Raw genomic sequence first — 19280 nt, 5'->3', positions numbered from 1 at the left:
TCTCGCGTGTTTGTTTGCTATGGTTTTCGTTTGTTTGGATAGATATCGATGGTTTGTTTGTTCTCATCGTGAACAGGTGGTGAGTGGGAAAGTGTTTGTGTTTGATTTTTGATAGGGGATCGATGAGAGTTTTGGGTAGATCATTTTACAGGGAAGTTGTTGCAAGTACCTGAGAATCAAGAACAAGAGTGTTCTTGACTGGAACATGATACATAGAATAAGAAAGTAGGAAGCTGGATGTTTGATCATCTCTTAGTTTGACTGATTACCTCCATTGGAGGTGTTCTTGACTGGAACGAAGGAGTAGAAGGCAAGAAAACTGATGTTAAGGCATTGATGATTCATTGACACCTTTGAGAAGCAAACACACGTTTCCTTTGTGTGTAATTATATGTTTCGTTTGGTGTGTAATTTTAGATAAGTTGAAATGTGGACGAAAAATCAATTGGCTGTAAATTTGATTTGCTTGTTGTCTTTCTTTACTTATTTATTTATTTCTTTGTATTTATTTATTTCTGTGTTTGTATTTATTTATTTAATGTTATTTATTTATTTCAATATATGTATTTGTGTTTGTATTTAAATAATTTATTTGTTTCAATATGTGTGTAATGTTTGTGTATGGTATTATTGGTGTTTTCCATTTGTACAAGTGTGTGGGTGTGTGTGTGTGTGTGTGTATATATATATATATATGTATATATATATATATATATGTATATATATATATATATATATATATATATATATATATATATATATATCAAGATACATAACCAATAATAGAAATAACGTCGAAATAAATAGTTTAAGGTTTCGCGATTAATAAATCGAAGCACATCTGATTTTTGAATTTTATAAACATTTTTATCCAAAAATATTTCAAATATGAAATTAAATATTAGGCTATAGTCTGAATCCAAAAATGCTTTCGGAATCTCTATTTGACGTGTGCAAGTTCCTCGATTGATAGAAACAGTTTTAGTGGTTTTTAAGAAATCAGTATTATACTGGTTTTGGATTCTTAAAACGGTCGTATCTTTTGCATATGAATTTTGTTTTGGATGGTTTTTATATTTTCTGAATTAGGGAAACATGTACTACAAGACTAGAATGTTTGTATTGCTCACAACTGCTTAACACAAATTTTCAGTTTTTCAGATGCATTCCTATGGTTGTAATTTGAGCTGTTTAATTTGTTTATCAATTTACACATTTAGAAGTAAAATACCATCTGGTATCTTAAAATAGTTGAAATAACTCACTTATTTTATATTAGATGCACCAAAACTCAATGATTCAAACTACAAAGAGACTTACTATGAGCTTAACCGTTCACAGTCTTTGATCTAAATTTCGAGATGTCACAGCAGATACTGTAGCTTGAAAAACTATAGGATCGAATTGTGGTAGTGGTGGTGGCTCTAGTTACTTGTCTGTAAGACCCAACGTTTTTGTCACACCCCAAAACCACGAACGGCGGAAACGTCCAGGGGTGGAAGGACGTCATGTACAGTATCACAACAGTGTAATATAATAAACAAGCAACAACATCATCCATTGCATTGTAAGTAAAGTTTTAATACATGTGTGTTTCTTTCATTGTAGTAAGACACCAAAAATATACAATCAAAATAAAAGACGAGACTTGTCTGCTCCGTCTTCTCAAAACCTGGCCTCCGTACCTGTCTACTGATGACCTGAGAATACAAGTTATTTTGAAAGCGAGTATCAGCTTTAAAGCTGGTGAATTCATAAGTATATAAGTGTCATTGCCTTGTTTGTGAACATCTGTTATAAAGGCCATGTAAATCGTTAAATGAAAATGTTGATGTATGTATGAAAAACCCTAGAAAATCCCTTATTTCCTATCAGTTTGAGATGTAGTCTTCTACCAAGACCCGAATGTTTTGTAAGTAAAATGATAGTTTTGCTTTAATTGTTTAGTACTAAAGTACTTGATCTAACTCATCGTTTATGTGAAAGAATCACAAGATAAAGTAAACAGGAAAATGTACTACTGTAAGTGTTGTCACTAGGTACTAGGACCAACACATCATATGTAACTGTTATCCCCAGGTACTAGGGTTAACATGACCTATATAACCTAATGAACATCCGAAGATTTGTCCACTCACCCTCTGTAGCGGCAGCAGGGTGGAAGGGGGTTAATCCCATAACAGCGTTAACCTAATGATCATCCGAAGAGTTTCATCTCATCCTCTGTTGCAACAGGAGATGGAGGAATGGTTAGTTCCGTAGCTGACGCCTAATATCAGAAACAACCTTAGACATCTGTAGATGTTCATCACCCAGTGTTCTTAACAGCTGGGTTCCGGAATGGTTAGTCCCATATAGACATCCCAGTGAACTGGGATAGGCAGGAAAATTTACACAGAAGGTACGAATAAATCTTCCTAATAACTCTAGGTACAAACATCCACGTAAGTGAGTACAGGATAATGTATCTAAGTAACAGTATTCATGTATCATGTAAGTATTGTAAACGTACGCATGTATCATGTAATCAAATGTAAAGGTACTCATGTATCAGGTAATGTACTGGTATAGACTCATGAATGAACTGACTCTTGTGTGATTCCTTGTAATAGGAATTATGTTTGATATCTCCACATTATCCCTATGATAATTTACTGGAAGGTAATTAGTTGTTCAAGTAGGTTTATACACTCTTACTACTCAAGGGTGTGAGAAACTAAATGAAAACTGTAAACTATAACATCAATACCTATATAAGAATATAAGTGTACATGCATAGTTTAGTTCAATACTGTAAAAATGGTTTTTATAAGACATCTTATGGGTTTTGAACAATAATTAACAATGACTTGATGTCATTTTAATATACATTTCAAAGATAAAACAATAGATAACAATGCGTTTTTAAGATTTAAAACCATTTCATGCATCACATTTTGTAGTATGCGAAATCTGTTTAAATGACAAACAAAGTTATAAAATACATAACAATGATTTAATAACATGTTTGTTTCTACTTGTATCCCCCCCCCCCCCTTTAAAGCATTTAAAATCATTTAAAACATTGATTAGGGGTATGAACTCACCTGTAGTTGGTGATTGGAATGAACTGAACGGTATAGGATGGCTAGGTGTCAAGCGAGGACTTGTGCACACACTACGATCCTAATGAACATATAATCACACATATATGCACTCAATTAGACTCAAATCACTAATTGATAAAGTTAAGACATCCTAGGCATAATAAACACTTTATGTAAGTGTTATAGGCCCTAAGGATTGCATCTAAGCTAATGTGGGACATGGTATTTGTGTTTAAGGTTTCCAAAGGACCCTATATGAGAGTTTACTCTCCATAAACCATCACACATGGAGTTTACGGTTGTAAACTCTTGAGTTTACGTCCGTAAACTCCCAAACATGTGTGTTTGGTGTGTTTTGAAGTCCCAAATGCTTTCTAGAATTATTCTAACTTAGTGGCTAAGTCCTTGGAAGGGTTTAAGGTCTAGAAGTACTCCAATTAAGATTTTACAGCCTCAAGGCCATTCCCCTTAGAGTTTACGGCTGTAAACTCTAAGTATGGTGGGTTTTTGTTGTTTTCAAGCCTCTTGCATTTAAAGGATATGTTATAGGCAATTGTTTAAAGCAAATGGGGACCTTAGGCACACTTTGGTGCCATTCTTTTGAGTTTACGGCCCAAGAGCATTCCCTTGGCCGTAAACTCACTTTGATGAGTGATTTTATGTACTTTGGTTCTTCATTTTTGTGGGAAACAATTCCATGAACGGGTCTAGGGCTTTAGGTGTCTTGAAAACACCCTTTTGTCCATTTCTATGGAGTTTACGGCCTAAGATACACTTGGGCCGTAAACTCACATTTGTTTGTGTCTTTTGATGTGTTTAAGGCCTTACACTTCATGGGAAAATAGCCTAGATAAAAGCCTTTAAGTCTTATAGTCCTTAAATCACCATTTTGAGCTTGAAAAAGGAGTTTACGGCCTAAGCAACTCTTGGGCCGTGAACTCCCCAAACTTGGGTGATTTGTGGTTGTTTTCTTGTCCCTAACATGTATACATAAGCATCTAAGGCCTTATCATAACACAAGTGTCGGTTTTGGCTTCGTTTCGGGAGTTTACCGCCCAAGAACACCTTGGGGTGTAAACTCTTAGATTTCATGTTTTAGCCTTCTAAATCATGTTATAGACACATATAAAGCTTTCTAACATTACTATAAAGAGTTACTCACGTTTTTGTATAAAAACCCAAAGATCTGTCAGAGAGAAAATGGCTTTTCTCTAGTCGGAAATGTGAATAATGAATGATTTTGGTTTAGAAATCTATTTATAGTCCTGAGATATTTTGGCAGAAAATACTTTTATTCCTGAAATGATCCCTAATAAAATAGAGTGTTGGAATAACAGTGTTGCACAAAACCCTAGTGCACCCACTCTCCTGATATTTCCTGAAGTATAAACCCTGAATTACTCAAACTTATGCAAAAGTCTGAAAATTAACTGTGACTGCTATAACTTCTATTGAAGTGATATAGTTTGTACAGAATGGAAATTTCGGGTTGTCACAGTTTTGGTCCCCAGCCTGGCAAGGAAAGACCATGATACGACTTATGGCATAATGACAAGACTATGGTTGGCACATAACAATTTCTATTGTATTTATGGTATGCGTTATGTTGGGGCACTTACTAAGTTTTGTTCTTACGGTTGTATATTTATGGTTTCAGGTACTTCCAGTAACGAATGGCCCGACATGATTGTACCGCATCCACCAGAATTTTCCACATTAGCAATTTACGATATTTACTCTGATGTTCAAATAATAAATTCACTTTAATCGGTTTTGGAACAACTCGTTTGTATGGTTTATTGTTTTATAAATAAAAATTTTACTATGAATTTTGGGACATTACTATATATATATATATATATATATATATATATATATATATATATATATATATATATATATACACACACACACACATAATTTTGTATGAAAATTTTAATTTATTTATTTTGCAAATTGTTTTTCTTAAAATTTTAGATATTTCAAATTTTAAGTTTTTTTTTTTTTTTTTTTTTTTTGTTAAATTGTACAGAGCCTCCAAAATCACAAAAACGGTTGTGTTAGGAACTCTTAAGGCTAGTATCAATTGGATTAGGTAGTTGCACAATCCATTGTCGGCCTTAATTTTGCATTTTTTGCTAGGTCTTAGATAGACTTATAAATATTTTGCTGGTGTTTGAAAAAAAAATGGATTCATTGGGTTTGTTGTGCTTTTTAACATTTGTAAGTTTTTGTGTTATTCCCTTCTTCCCATGTCTTCATTCTCTTACACCCCGCTTCCGAGTTCATTTTAAGGAGAGAAAAGAAAGGAAATAGGTGGAAGTGAACGGAATGTAGAAGAAATTAGTATTCCTGAATTTCATTAAAGGAATGAAGTAAAAGGAAACGGAATCATCACTTTCCCTCCTAACTTTTTTCTATTTGGAAGGATTTTGAGAGAAAAAACAAAATGTTTAATTTTCCTTACATTTTTCTCCAACTCAGGAATATAAAAGACGAATTTTGTTTCCTTACATTTTTCTTCTTTTCTCTCCTTCCTTTCTTTTCTCTTGTCTTCTTTTCTTTGCTACAACTCACGAACGGGATGTTAAGCAGGATCTTTGTCTTTTTATAAAATTAGAAGTTGAAATAAAAAGATATCTGCTTAATTTTTTAAGAAATTAAATATTTTCTTATTTTTTGTTCATTTGAGACCATTCTAATTTTATGAGACCGTGAGACCAAATCTAAAAATAATTTTAAAATTCAAAATAAATGGAAAAATCCAAAAATTCTTTTTATAAATATTATTTTCGGAATTTGAATTAACTAAAAAAATATAAAAATATATAAAAAAAATAAAAATAAATAAAAAAATTCCGTTTTTTTAAAAAAATACGTGAAGTATTCTAAATAGAATATTACACTGACATATTCTAAAAAATAATTTTAAAATACAAAATAAATGGAAAAATCTATGAATTCTTTTTTTAAATATTATTTTCGGAACTTGAATTAACTAAAAAAAATAAAAAAAAATTCTATTTTTTTGGAAAATACGTGAAATATTCTAAATAGAATATTACACTGTACATATTCTAAAAATAATTTTAAAATGCAAAATAAATGGAAAAATCAAAAAATTCTTTTTTTTAAATATTATTTTCGGAACATCAATTAACTAAAAGAAAAAAATGCATCTCACGGTCTGACAAAATATAGGTGGTCTCAAATGAACGTAACCCTATATATATATATATATATATATATATATATATATATATATATATATATATATATATATATATATATATATATATTACAATTGCAAACGAATTGTTAGGCTAAAGTAGAAATATCATTATTTGAATCTTTGACCATACATGGTTAGTCATATGTACGCGTGGCGTTTTTGTTGGAGCTTTTAATATATATAAATCTTTTATAAATTAAACAATGGATATTTATATGCCACCTTACAGTAACACGTCTTATATAGTGTAAAATACATGCGTGGAGATGAATCAATAAAGTTTGTCCGTTAAAAATAATATTATTAAGGGCACACTATCATCTTAGTTAATTGATACGCAATATCTAATTTTTTATATTGATGATTACTTTATTTATTTTATTTTTTGGAACGGCATTAGTGATAACTCCTGAAATTTATGGTTATGATTACAGTACATAATATGTGGCTACTTGGCCACAACATATACATATGAATATTATTAATTAATTGCTAGCTAGCTTTTGCAGCATGAAAGTTAGGACCATGCACATCATCCAAGTCCCACAATCCTTCCCACATACCGAAATCTTCACTCATGGATGAGGTCTCCGGTGCATAAGATGAACCATAACAACAACCACTGGATGCTTTGTCTTTTTGTTTCCCAACCACGGTTGGAGGCATATATTCTACTTGGTTCTCACTTTCTTCAAGAAAGGACATTATCCTTTTCATATCAGCAATATCTTGTTGTTGCATCTGAAGTTGTTGCAATTGTTGTTGTCGTTGTTCTTGTTGAAACTTTTGTCTTTTTAGCTGTCGCATTTTCAGCTTTGCTGGTTCGTCTAATACCACTTTAACTTTTTTCTTAAAATGGGTTCGCCAGTAATTTTTTATCTCATTATCCGTTCTTCCTGGCAAGCTTTTTGCAATTGTCGACCATCTAAATCATATCGTAGGAAATAAGCTCATAATATGAGCTTCCAGAAAACAAAAATAGAATGGTTTTAATTTGTATATAAAGAGTACAAATACGAACCTATTTCCCCAGCGAGCGTGTAAATCAAGAATGATGGTTTCTTCATGAGGAGTAATCCTTCCTCTTTTTAGGTCTGGTCTTAAGTAGTTCACCCATCTTAGTCTGCAACTTTTTCCATTTCTTCTGAGCCCTATAATGAGTAAACACCAAACAAAATAAATATAAAAAATTGTTGCTCTTAAAATAGTTTTGTAGAATGCAAATGTTACCAGCAAGATTAGCCACCGAATTCCAACGGCCTTCGCCATGCAAGCTGACATGATGCATGAGCAAACGATCTTCTTCAGCAGTCCATGGCCCTTTCCTCCACCTTTCTTCAATTCCTCCCATGATTTCCCAATACATCAATCAACTAAATTATAAATGCAATGTTTGAAGCGTTTCTGACTTTGTGTCTCTAAACTTCTTGATTTGGCACCTATTTATACCACCACACAGCCATCTATCATAAACTCACAAGAGTCCTTATCAAAACCATTTATCTTTCTATGTAAAGCATGATCGCCTCATTAACACCATCCTACTAATTGACCAAATTGCCCATCATTATGATAGTGTTAACGATAGTTGAAAAAATTATTGAAGGGTATCATAGGAATTGGGAAATGACAACTAGTTATGCAATCAGGTGACACATTCAATGTTGAACATATCCAATGAGTATAATTGTTGATTGTGACGTTTGGGACACGTATAAGATGGAACCAATACGTCACTAAAAGGGAATAAAAGATATTTTGTTGATTAGGTTAATTAAAAAATTAGTATTGGCTAATGAGATTAGTGCAGGTGTTCATAAACTTAGTTATCAAGGGCGTATGTCATAAAATCGTAATCGTATCTAATTAAACTACAATTTTTTAATACTAAAAGGAATGAGAGGGATCTAGTAGTTCAATTTATGCGCCACTACCTCAACTGATCAACAGATGGTCTTCTACATGAACACCATTTGCTCAAGTAGCAACCTTTTTAATTAATTTCCGAGTTTTGTCTTTACGTACGGCCGTTTATAAGTCCAACATTTAAAGGAGTATGAGAAATATTACCTATCTTCCAACTCATGTATCAAGGCAAATGTTAAAATCAAAAGAAAAGATTAAAAAAAATAATAAACTCCATGTTATTATTTTTTATGAGTAAAAAGAATATATGGAAAAAAATGTAAAAAGGATATTTAATCATTACTACAACATAAAACCCGCTATATAGGACACGTAGGACCGGTCCTCACGATTAAAATACCCGGGACGAGGTGGGAAAAAAAAGCCCTTAGATATTAACGTGTAACGAATTAAATTACATAAACTAATTTTTTTTATGATGTCTGATTTCATCATTCACTAACTATAATATGATGACATTCACATTCTGATTCAATTTTAATAGAACAATTTACAATCTAATTGTAATTCAATTTCTGATGAGTAATTCTGCTAAGTAAACTAATTATCCAATATGATCATGTGATATTGTGGTTTAACATTCGATATCTCAAAAATAAAACAAAGAATTATACATAACTGAAGTCTGAATAATTTACAATTGAATGATGAATGATTTATGATTGACTGGAAGTCTTAAATAAAATAAAACAAGAAAATTGTGGAATAATACCCCAATTGTCCTTCTCAGTTCTCACCTTCTACTGAATCTGAATGATTATGAATGTCGCTGAATAAAAATCTAAAATCTGAATGTCTTGCACGCTATGGACTAATCGGATGTACCTTAATGTTGAATGATTGACTACCCTTCTCACGTTTCACGACCACACGCTCACAGAAAGTCGGAAATCACAAAATCTCGATTTTATTGACAAGTCGGTAGAATTTTGTCTATGTTGGAGCTAAGCATTTGGGCTTGGGATTTTAATTACACATAATATAAATAAATAAATAATTGGGCCCCCGGAATATATGGGCCCTATGCAAATGTTCCTATTATCCACCTTATATCCGACACTGAAGACACGGTTTCTGAAAAAATCGAGTTATAAGAGGAAAACCATATGACCCGGCTTAACAACAAAAAACCAGGATATATAACATATTTAAATACCTCGGTTTCTCTTGCAACAACCGGGTTCTTAGAACACAACCGAGTTCTATGAGTATTATACATAAATTATGTGATAGTAATAGGACCTATTTTTCTGCAACCAGGTGTTGTTTACATACAAGTTATATATATATAACACCAGCAAAAAAACCACAAAGGTTATATAACAATAACAAGGCACAAGAAAAAAAAAACACAAACACACAAGGGTAATTCTTTAATTTGGATGCTTTAGATGCATAAAGGTAATTCTTTATTATAGCATCAAACGTTAACAAAGAATAAAATCCACAGTTGCATGAGTCGATTTTTTTTATCATTAATTCTAGTTGATTACCTAGATATATTATAATTATATAGTACAAGTTGAGGAAAGAGTAATCAAATTTACCTGGACATCAACATTTAACACGTTAATATGAGTTCAAAAATAAAAGAAAATTATGTGTGCAGACTTGTGGTGTTTCACTGTTTTGGAACAGAGTATGGAAATAGATACAAAATTAAGTTACAGCATGAATGACTAATTATAGTCGTTTATAATGCCCAAGTGCTACAAAACCAATTACAAAATATTCCCCTTATATGTGCAGAAAATAAAATTACAGAAATGGAACCTTTGTGTAAAAACTATAAAATGGTGTCCTGTAGATTTATTATTATTATTATTTTTAGAAGTAGTCATCGTAAGAAACAATTACACGGATAGTTCATATAAAAAAGAGTAAACTACAGAATGGTTCCGATGGTTTGGTCGTATTTACAGTTTTGGTTTTTAAGTATCACTGTGGTTTTTGAACATTGCACTGCACCTCTTTAGTGTATATATATATATATATATATATATATATATATATATATATATATATATATATATATATATATATATATATATATATATATATATATATATATATATATATATATATATATCTTTACTATCTTATAAAAGAAATCTTATCTTTTCTGAAAATAGGTTTGACTATAATAATAATATTGTTTTAAGATGTCCAAATATTTAAACTGAAGATACAAACTAACATCAATAAAATAATAGTATTAAATTTTAATACTTTTCCGTTAAAATCGAACCTTTGAATTTCAAATACACACCCTATATTGTGGAAGTGTCAACCTATTATGTAGTTCAAATTTGAAGTTTCAAACGTTTACGTAGTGAAATGAAAACCGATAAGATCGATCCCTCACGACTCACCTTCTCACTCTCAGTCTAACTATTCGTATGAATTTCCTTTTAATTTGCCTAACTTCAAGCTCAAATATTTTCGATTCCAACAAATCTTCCCTCATATCTCACCCATCTCTACAAATCCTCTCGAGAAACCACAAAACCACAACAACTCGAGGCTGTCACTATCCTTCTTTACAAATTCTCTTAACCCTTTCTACCTCTGTAGCCGGTGGATACAGTAACCATTCTCCATAAGTCTCGACCTCTGTAAGGTTGTAAGGTTAGATCCTCAATGAGAAGAAATCTGATATTGAAGATATGGTGAATGTCTTAGGAGTCTCTGAATCCAACTCCACACCCAACTCTGTTTAGTTAGATCGTTGAATGTCACACAAATCATTGCTTTTGTTAAGTTTTATATCAAATATGAGCATAATTGCTAACTGGTAGTTGCCACAGGTCGTTAATATAATAAGCAAAGAAACGAGAGTCTAATTCATAACTTGTGGTGAGTTAATCCTCATGGCTTTATTCCCTTTTTCACGATCAAAGCAGAATCAGATTGCTTGGATTTGGGGATAATTACTTCATTTATATATGATTTAATTGTTTTTTTTTTTCATCGATCATAGTATTTCAAATATGGAACAAACAAATGAGAAAAGCCCTAAACATTCATCTTTATTCTTCTTGCTACTAAAAACAAAGAGACAGACAACAAGGACTCGAGTATGTTCCTAGGTTGTATTTTTTTTCTTCACATCATACCTGGTGCTTGATCAAAAAATGGTGGGTGTGCTGCAAGCTTCTTGGTGGTTGTGATTCATATAAAAGAAGGAGTTGGGGGTGAAAAGGAGAGACAAGTAGCAAATTGACTCTTGGGAGTTTCATGGTGGCTGTGATTCGTACCCCTTTAGGCATGCCCAACAACTGTTTGTGGAAATGTCCTCTTGCAGGTCTGAATCTTGGTAAAGCTACAGAAACATGGTTGAAAACCTTAAAGAAGTGTCATCCTTCGGTATAAATCTTTCAGGTCTCCAACTCTCTCTCTCTCTCTCTCTCTCTCTCTCTCTCTCTCTCTCTCTTTCTCTCTCTCACACACACACATACACACACAAAATACACAATTTTTATAAGGGGATTACAATATTACCATTACCAACTTTTCCATGCTGCTTTTCAGATTGAAATGCTGTAAGGATAATAGTTAGAGTGATTTGCTTCAAGATAGACCCAAGCAATCATCATCACCACCCCTCCTCCTTATCTCTACTCGATGACAACTTCCTCAATTTGCATAGTCCCGGAAAGCTGATTCCATTGCTGTAAGTCCAGAGGTAAACCTTCACTACTAGATATTGATTCTGCAATTAGGTTAAATTTTCAATATCGATGATGATTTTCAGGTGGAAGAAGCCAAGAAACCTTTAATTACAAATTCTCAAAGTCATGCCATTAGAGCATCCCCATCTCAGCGACGTGACTACTATTACATGTATGTCTTTATGCTTTATTTAATTACTCCTTTATGACCAAAATTCTCCAGTACTCCTTGTTTAATCTGATGAAACTACTGTAATATCGGTTTGCAGGTCAGCAAGATCATTGGCTGGAAGTTCAACTCCACCAAACAGAAGTTATTTGTGGACAACAAGAAGTAGTCCAACCTCAGCTATGGCTATGGCTATTGCTGCTGATGAATATCATGATCATTCTTCAGAAGATGAGTCATCTCTTGATATACCTGCAAAGACTACTTCCCAGCCTAGGCCAATACCCCGCTCTGTAAGTTTTTCTAAAAGCTTGATTGATTTCTTGTATCTGTTGATTGATTAGTTGTTGCTAAAAAGCCTATATCGATCCATGATATATGAGCTGATCAGCTGCTTATGTCAGGTTGGTTATGGATCATTTTTGGCAACTTCACTCAACTTTCCTTCACGCACAAAGGGTTTGATACAAGTGTATGCTCACAGGAAGCTTCTACAAGTATGACCACTGCTTATTCTACTTATTATCTCGTTGGTGGATGAAAACTTATGATTATATATATATATATATATATATATATATATATATATATATATATATATAGGGTTAGGTTCATTTGAGACCACCTATATTTTGTGAGACCGTGAGACACATTTTTTATTTTTTTTAAATATTTTTTATTTATTTTTTTATTTTTTTAGTTAATTCATGTTCCAAAAATAATATTTAAAAAAAGAATTTTTTAATTTTTCCATTTATTTTGCATTTTAAAATTATTTTTAGAATATGTACAGTGCAATATTCTATTTAGAATATTTCACGTATTTTTCAAAAAAAATAGAATTTTTTTTTAATTTTTTTTAGTTAATTCAAGTTCCGAAAATAATATTTAAAAAAAGAATTTTCAGATTTTTCCATTTATTTTGCATTTTAAAATTATTTTTTAGAATATGTCAGTGTAATATTCTATTTAGAATATTTCACGTATTTTTCAAAAAAAAAAAAAACGGAATTATATATATATATATATATATATATATATATATATATATATATATATATATATATATATATTAGTTAATTCAAGTTCCGAAAATAATATTTAAAAAAAGAATTTTTGGATTTTTCCATTTATTTTGCATTTTTAAATTATTTTTAGATTTGGTCTCACGGTCTTTTATATTTCATATGTGTATATACATATATATATATATATATATATATATATATACATATATATATATATATATATATATATATATATATATATATATATATCGAGCATCAATTTATTAACTGATGCATGTTTATATACCAAGATAAAATGTCATTTATTTGCAATAACGTACATGCACATAAAGATATACACCTTGCTCAACATGTTACAAGGCGATAATAAATTGTTAGCATTTTTCTGTTAGTAACAGCTTTGATCACTGTTATTATAAAATTTATAAAAACTTCATAACAGATCCAAATCAGAATCCGTAAATTCTGGGAGTTTGGAAAATGAGTCTAGTTTGTTCATAAATGTTTCCATGATTTTTAGTGGCCTCCAACTTAGGTGAAAACGTTGATAAGCACAGACTGGTCCGGATTGGATCTTGAAATGATAGGTAGTTTTGCAAAAATCACCATAAATTGTAGAAAAATCGTATGGAGATATGCAAGTATTCATTTTAAAGGTATAAACCTGAAATATTTGCATCTAATACAGTTTTGAAAAAAAATGTTTAAGTAGACCAAAACAGTCCGTGAATGGAGCCCAACTTTTCTGATGAAAGCTGTTTGAAGTATTTAGTTGTGTTCTTAGTGATTTTAACTTGTATTCCCCCCCTTAAAACTTAGAAAATACGAAATGGTAGGGGTATGAACTCACCTTGAGTGATTTCAGTGGGTGAAGTTGAAGATGAAAGGTGTTCAACTCAAGAACACTTGAAGGATCACTTGAATTTTCGAAGATCTAACATGAATGTGATGATGTTTGTGTAAGCAATCTATGATTTTGAGTAAGAGGGAATAGAAGAGTGATGAAACTTACCAAAAATGAGAGAAAGTTTGATGATCAGCCCTTAAAACTCGAAATTTGAGGGAGAGGATTTGAGAGAAAAGTGATGTTTGATACTTGGTGGAAATGAGGAAAATGAGAAATTTTAAGAGTGAAAGAGAGTTTTCCAGCTCATTTGGATGTGGGTTTGCTGGGAAATGAGTGGGGTAATGCCTTGAGGTGTCTGGGAATAGTGGGGAGTACAATAGTTCGTCAAAGGAATGGGCATGGGGTGGTTGATTGTGCCAATTATTATGGAAAGATCCACACTCCACCTCAAGATCTCACTTAATAGATTTTATTCTTAAATAAATATTTCCCTAAAAATATATTTGAATTATGATCATTTAGGGTCTCATATGTTAAAATATGATTTCTGGAGAAAATACCACGTTAAAATAATTAAAAATGGGCTTAAAATGGAGTAGTGGTCGAAAACCTGGCGAAAAAGTGGAAATTTTGGAATTCTGGGCGAGGTCTCGGCCTCAGCAGCCAAGAACTGAACAACACATGCGTATCCAGGGGAGGAGGCTGCGGTCCGAGGTTCCTAATGTGGGTGTGGCTGCGGCTCGCTTGCTGCGGTCAGGGCTGCGGCTCGGCTGCTGCGGCTTGCCTGCTTCGGCTCGCACGCTGCGGTTCGAACCCAAGAGGGTCCGACCTCTAAGAGGCTTTGGCCCTAGGGGGAGGTTCCGGGTCCTTTGGGGTATTTTACCCGTTATAACCTTGTTTTAAGAGATTTTTTACACGGTTAAGGGTGGTAATGACCCGAATGACTTCAAAAAGTCATGAGAACTTTTGAGCGAGATTGGGAGGGATTTGGGTGAGATTTCAAATAGAAAGAGGTATAGTGAAAATGATTGAGAGAGGTTTCGTTTGTGACCCTTTTGAGTGTCCGACTTTGCAATGCGAGGTCCGTAAACCCTGTTAAGCCATGTTTTAAGGTCCTACACACTCCCGGTGAGTGTGCAATAGTGTTTTATCGCTTTGGTTCAATGTTTAGTATTTTCACAGCTATTGAAACTCAAACATACGAATTTTCCAATGATGTTTTCTCATTAAAATAGTGAGTTGTTTAGTAATTACACAATGTAAACCCTAATATACAAGGGCTAATTGAGTCTTCCGGTTTGTCTTGTTGACTTTGTTTGACTTTGACTTGACCCGAAATTGACTATTGTCACATCATCCCCCCGTTAGAAGGAATTTCCACTACTAGAAAAACAGCCTTTTACGACGCTCATTGCGCGTTGTAAAACAATCAGATGACGCGCAAATGCGCATCAAGAAAGGCCCTGTCATAAAGAGAGACGACGCGTTTTTGCGCGTCATCTATAGACGACACGCATTTACGACGCTCATTTACGACGCACATTTATGACACACATTTATGACACGAAATGCGTATCAAGGAAGGCCCTGTCATCAAGGAAGACGACACACATTTGCATGTCGTAACCTTACGATGCGCATCTATGACACGCATTGCGTATCATTAAAGCCCCTGTCATAAATGAGGATGACGCGCATTCGCGTGTCATAAACTTCAGTAACCATTTACGATATGCATTTACGAAGCGTCTTTACGATACTCTTTTACGCATAATACAAAAATATGTGAACAAATATACCAGAACAATCAATTTTATCCGATAACATCATGTCAAAAAAATGTAATACATTTATATTAAGGGGATCTAATTGTACATTATTATTAAGAGGTTTTCCCTAATTATATAACCTAATACTACCTTTCTATTAAGGGACACCTTCTGCAATGTAATGCTGTACAAGATAAAAAGATATACACAAAGATGATAAACATCAAATTCCAACTAAGTAGAGTTGCATCTTACCTTTCATAATTCTTTAAGACTGATATTGAACCCATGCTCCGATAATTCTTGTGACCTAATCAAATAAAAATCAAAAAATTAATATGCTAATATAATTATTAGAAGAATCAAACATGGAATGTTAGTTGTAAAAGACAAAGTTACCCTTTTCTCCATACAAAGAATGTGGTATTTGGAATAAATACAGTACAATATGAATTATTTGATATCAACAATGACAATCAAAATGACAAGAATACCCTCATACAAATGGTAAATATTACCTGTAAAGCTATCAACAATGACAGTTCTTGATCCTATGAACTAGAGCGTATCTCATCACAATTCAATTTAACACCACCCATGAGAACCCGTAAAGCTACTCAACCAACATATCATGTCATGTAATGTTTTTTTTGTCAGTATATTTTCACGTAGAAAAAAAAGTGAAATAAGTAAAAATAACAACCTTCTCATTTAATGAAAATGGATATTGTACACATCTATGGGACCCATTTTCAGAATTACCATCCCAATTTTACTGAAATTGTTCATGCTATTTGAACTCAAATAATTTATTTTTAGTAAAAAAAAATAAATATTTATAATTATAGTGTTTTGATTATATAATACATACCCATCTATCACTGACTTCTCTTCTTTGTTTTCGCATTGTAGCATTGTGAAAGAGCCTTCGATCATCCTCACGTTTTTAACAGCTACAACTGCAGCTCTTAAATCTTTTCATAAAAACAAATAAAAAAAATCAAATTAATATAACATAAACTCAGTTATGATTATAGTAAGAAATAAAAACAAAAAAATATGTTACCATGATTAGGAAATAGAGGTGCAGTGCTAATTTCAGCATCAGAGAGACTACATCTTTCCTGTGATGTAGACAAAAAGAATATATATATATATATATATATATATATATATATATATATATATCTATATATATATATATATATATATATATATATATATATATATATATATATATATATATATATATCTTTGTGTGATATATGTTGAGAAACTGAATCACATATGTTAGAATAAAGAGTTGTGATCAGGTACCGCACAATGATCATGTAAGTTTTTGTTTTTTTGTGGTTTTTATCTGTGTGTGTTTAAAGATATTTTTTGTTCTTTTTGCAGGTGTTCTTCTCTTGGTATATCCACTTCTCATTGCAATTATATGGAAAATTGATGATGGATACAGATGATAAAAGTCCGATGCTTTGCTGGTAATCCCTGTTTCAATTCTTTTTTATAAAGGTCATTTTATAATGTTTATGAGTTATAAATACGTGTGTGTATGTTAAGGTGTTTTTTTTCTGTTATACACAAAAAGCAACACACATGCACACACATAAAAAAGTAACAAATAAATGATGTTTTGCGGAATATAGCATTATCCTTTCATAGCAGTGTACTTTAAGTTTTTGTCAATTATAGCATTGAACTTTTGTTCTCTCTCTCTATCTCTCTCTCTCTCTCTCTCGCTATATATATATGGTCAGAAATAATAGTAATATGAAACTTGCAAAGAAAAAGAGAAAGAGAAAGAGAAAAAGTCAACTCACTTGGTTAATTGCAAAATGAACAGGTTTATCTTTTACAAGGGATAGCTCTTCCCTCAAGTGAACCACCACTCCAACAGAAGTATGTGTGGTATTTGAACCAAATCATATAAAGATGAACCTTCAGGCATTGCTACTGAATCTGCATCCTTCATCCTCCCAACATCAACAACTTCACCAAGTGGAATGGGATCAAATATCTTACAAGGCAGCTTCATTAGAGATGATTCGTTGTATTTCAAGAAATCCTGTAAATTAACAAGAAATACATCTGATTTACTAACTTGTCAATTGCATGTTGAAAGAAGTTTTGTAACCAAACGACCAACTAAAGCATTAACAGGAACGAATTTTATCATGGAAAGCAACAATTTAAGGCACGAATCATCATCATGACTGTACTCCACGAGGGATTCCAAAAATACCCCTAGAAACTTGTCGATGTTGGACTCCTTGGTCAATCCAGAAAGAACCCTCGAAAGATCAATTTATCACAAAATCAAAACCATGTTCAGGAAACATAAAGAAATATAAAAACTTTGAATTGTCAAAATAAAGAAAAAATTTATCCTTTGAGGCTTACCTAATTTCCTTCAAGATATTAACAGCCTTTTTAGGGAGCACTTCCACAGATTGCAACTGCCATGTAAATAAGAAGGGTATAAATTAACAGCATAAAGTTACAGATAAACAACATATGGCAAGCTAGAATACCTGTACTGGCCTAACATTGTCATGATTAAATTGCATTCTCTGTTATACCTTGTTATAGACAAGAAAAATTGTTAACTGATGATCCTACTATAATATACACTTCATAATGTAAAAGTTAAATCAATTACTTGGTTAATAGATAAGAATACTTCTTATATGTTGAGTCCTAGTGCAAACAAAGCCAACTAAATATATGGAACGGGAAGCATCCGTTGATGAAATTGAAAGCTGGTGGTGGTGCTGAAAAGGTGTCCTCTGGTGGTGGTAGTTTTTGGAGTATCTCATCGAAGGGGAAGGAGAAAGGGAAGGTGGATCCACCTGTTGCTATTAAGAACCCTAATGTTATCATTCCTAATGAAACAGTGAGGTTGCTAAGTGGAGCAGGTTTTTTATGAAAATGAAATGGTTTCTGTCGTGAACAGATTGCTATATAACTTATAAAGATGTTTTGTTAAAAAGAAATTATGGTGCAAATCAATTTATTGGTTGAAACTGTTGTTTCATGCTACCCCCATTTGCAAACACCCTACTGCAGCAAGGGCAACCTCTTTACTACCATTTGCAATGTTGTTCTTCATAGAACACAACAAAGACTCCCATCCTACATAACAAATATTCAACTTCACCATTGTTCTTTTTTAAAGCACACATGTTTTTGAATAAATTATAATCTTTTAAATGAAGACATACCTAACCAAAACTTGGTTAAATTTCTTAATAGTTGAAAGAAAGTACGCAGGATACGAGCAATTCCACCAAATACAAGCACAAGTGTTTCATCCCATTGTTTTTGAGCATTGTTGCGGCTAGATGTTTTAATAAAAACATTTAAATTTATTGTAAAACTGAAAAGAAAAGTGAAATACATGTAGAAATATGAATGAAACAAAGTCTATGTTGACATGCCTATGATGTATGAGCATATGAACTGCTTTTCCACCACGGACACCGAGTTCTGTCCCCTGCTATTCGTCTTTGGAAGATAAAAAGAAGAAGAGGAACCTGTTTGAATCCT

The 19280-nt window shown here is 32.4% G+C and overlaps 2 protein-coding genes across 4 annotated transcripts; one reads left to right on the top strand and one right to left on the bottom strand.

The window, feature by feature from the left end:
• Positions 1-6730: 6730 nt before the first annotated feature.
• On the bottom strand, positions 6731-7780 carry LOC145002237 (uncharacterized). The gene is made up of 3 exons (XM_078961541.1): positions 7549-7780; positions 7340-7469; positions 6731-7243 (listed from the first exon to the last, which is right to left on the bottom strand). Exons 1-3 carry the CDS (start codon positions 7682-7684, stop codon positions 6811-6813), a joined length of 699 nt encoding a protein of 232 aa, XP_078817667.1. The 5' UTR covers positions 7685-7780; the 3' UTR covers positions 6731-6810.
• Positions 7781-10582: 2802 nt separating this feature from the next.
• On the top strand, positions 10583-17872 carry LOC145002238 (uncharacterized). 3 transcript variants are annotated; one of them, XM_078961544.1, is made up of 8 exons: positions 10583-11100; positions 11225-11625; positions 11776-11929; positions 11999-12087; positions 12185-12377; positions 12489-12581; positions 17127-17215; positions 17578-17872. In XM_078961544.1, coding segments are annotated over exons 4-8 (399 nt in total). In that variant the 5' UTR covers positions 10583-11100; positions 11225-11625; positions 11776-11929; positions 11999-12085; the 3' UTR covers positions 17600-17872. The 3 variants fall into 3 exon arrangements, with proteins under 3 accessions (XP_078817670.1, XP_078817669.1, XP_078817668.1); XM_078961543.1 differs by having other exon boundaries at positions 10583-11625; positions 11776-11917; XM_078961542.1 differs by having other exon boundaries at positions 10583-11625.
• Positions 17873-19280: the final 1408 nt, after the last annotated feature.

This window comes from Lactuca saligna, chromosome 6, assembly GCF_052625555.1.
Source record: "Lactuca saligna cultivar CGN05327 chromosome 6, ASM5262555v1, whole genome shotgun sequence".
Lineage (NCBI taxonomy): Eukaryota > Viridiplantae > Streptophyta > Magnoliopsida > Asterales > Asteraceae > Lactuca > Lactuca saligna.
Note: the sequence above shows the minus strand (reverse complement) of the source record. Positions and strands in the feature narration are given on the sequence as shown.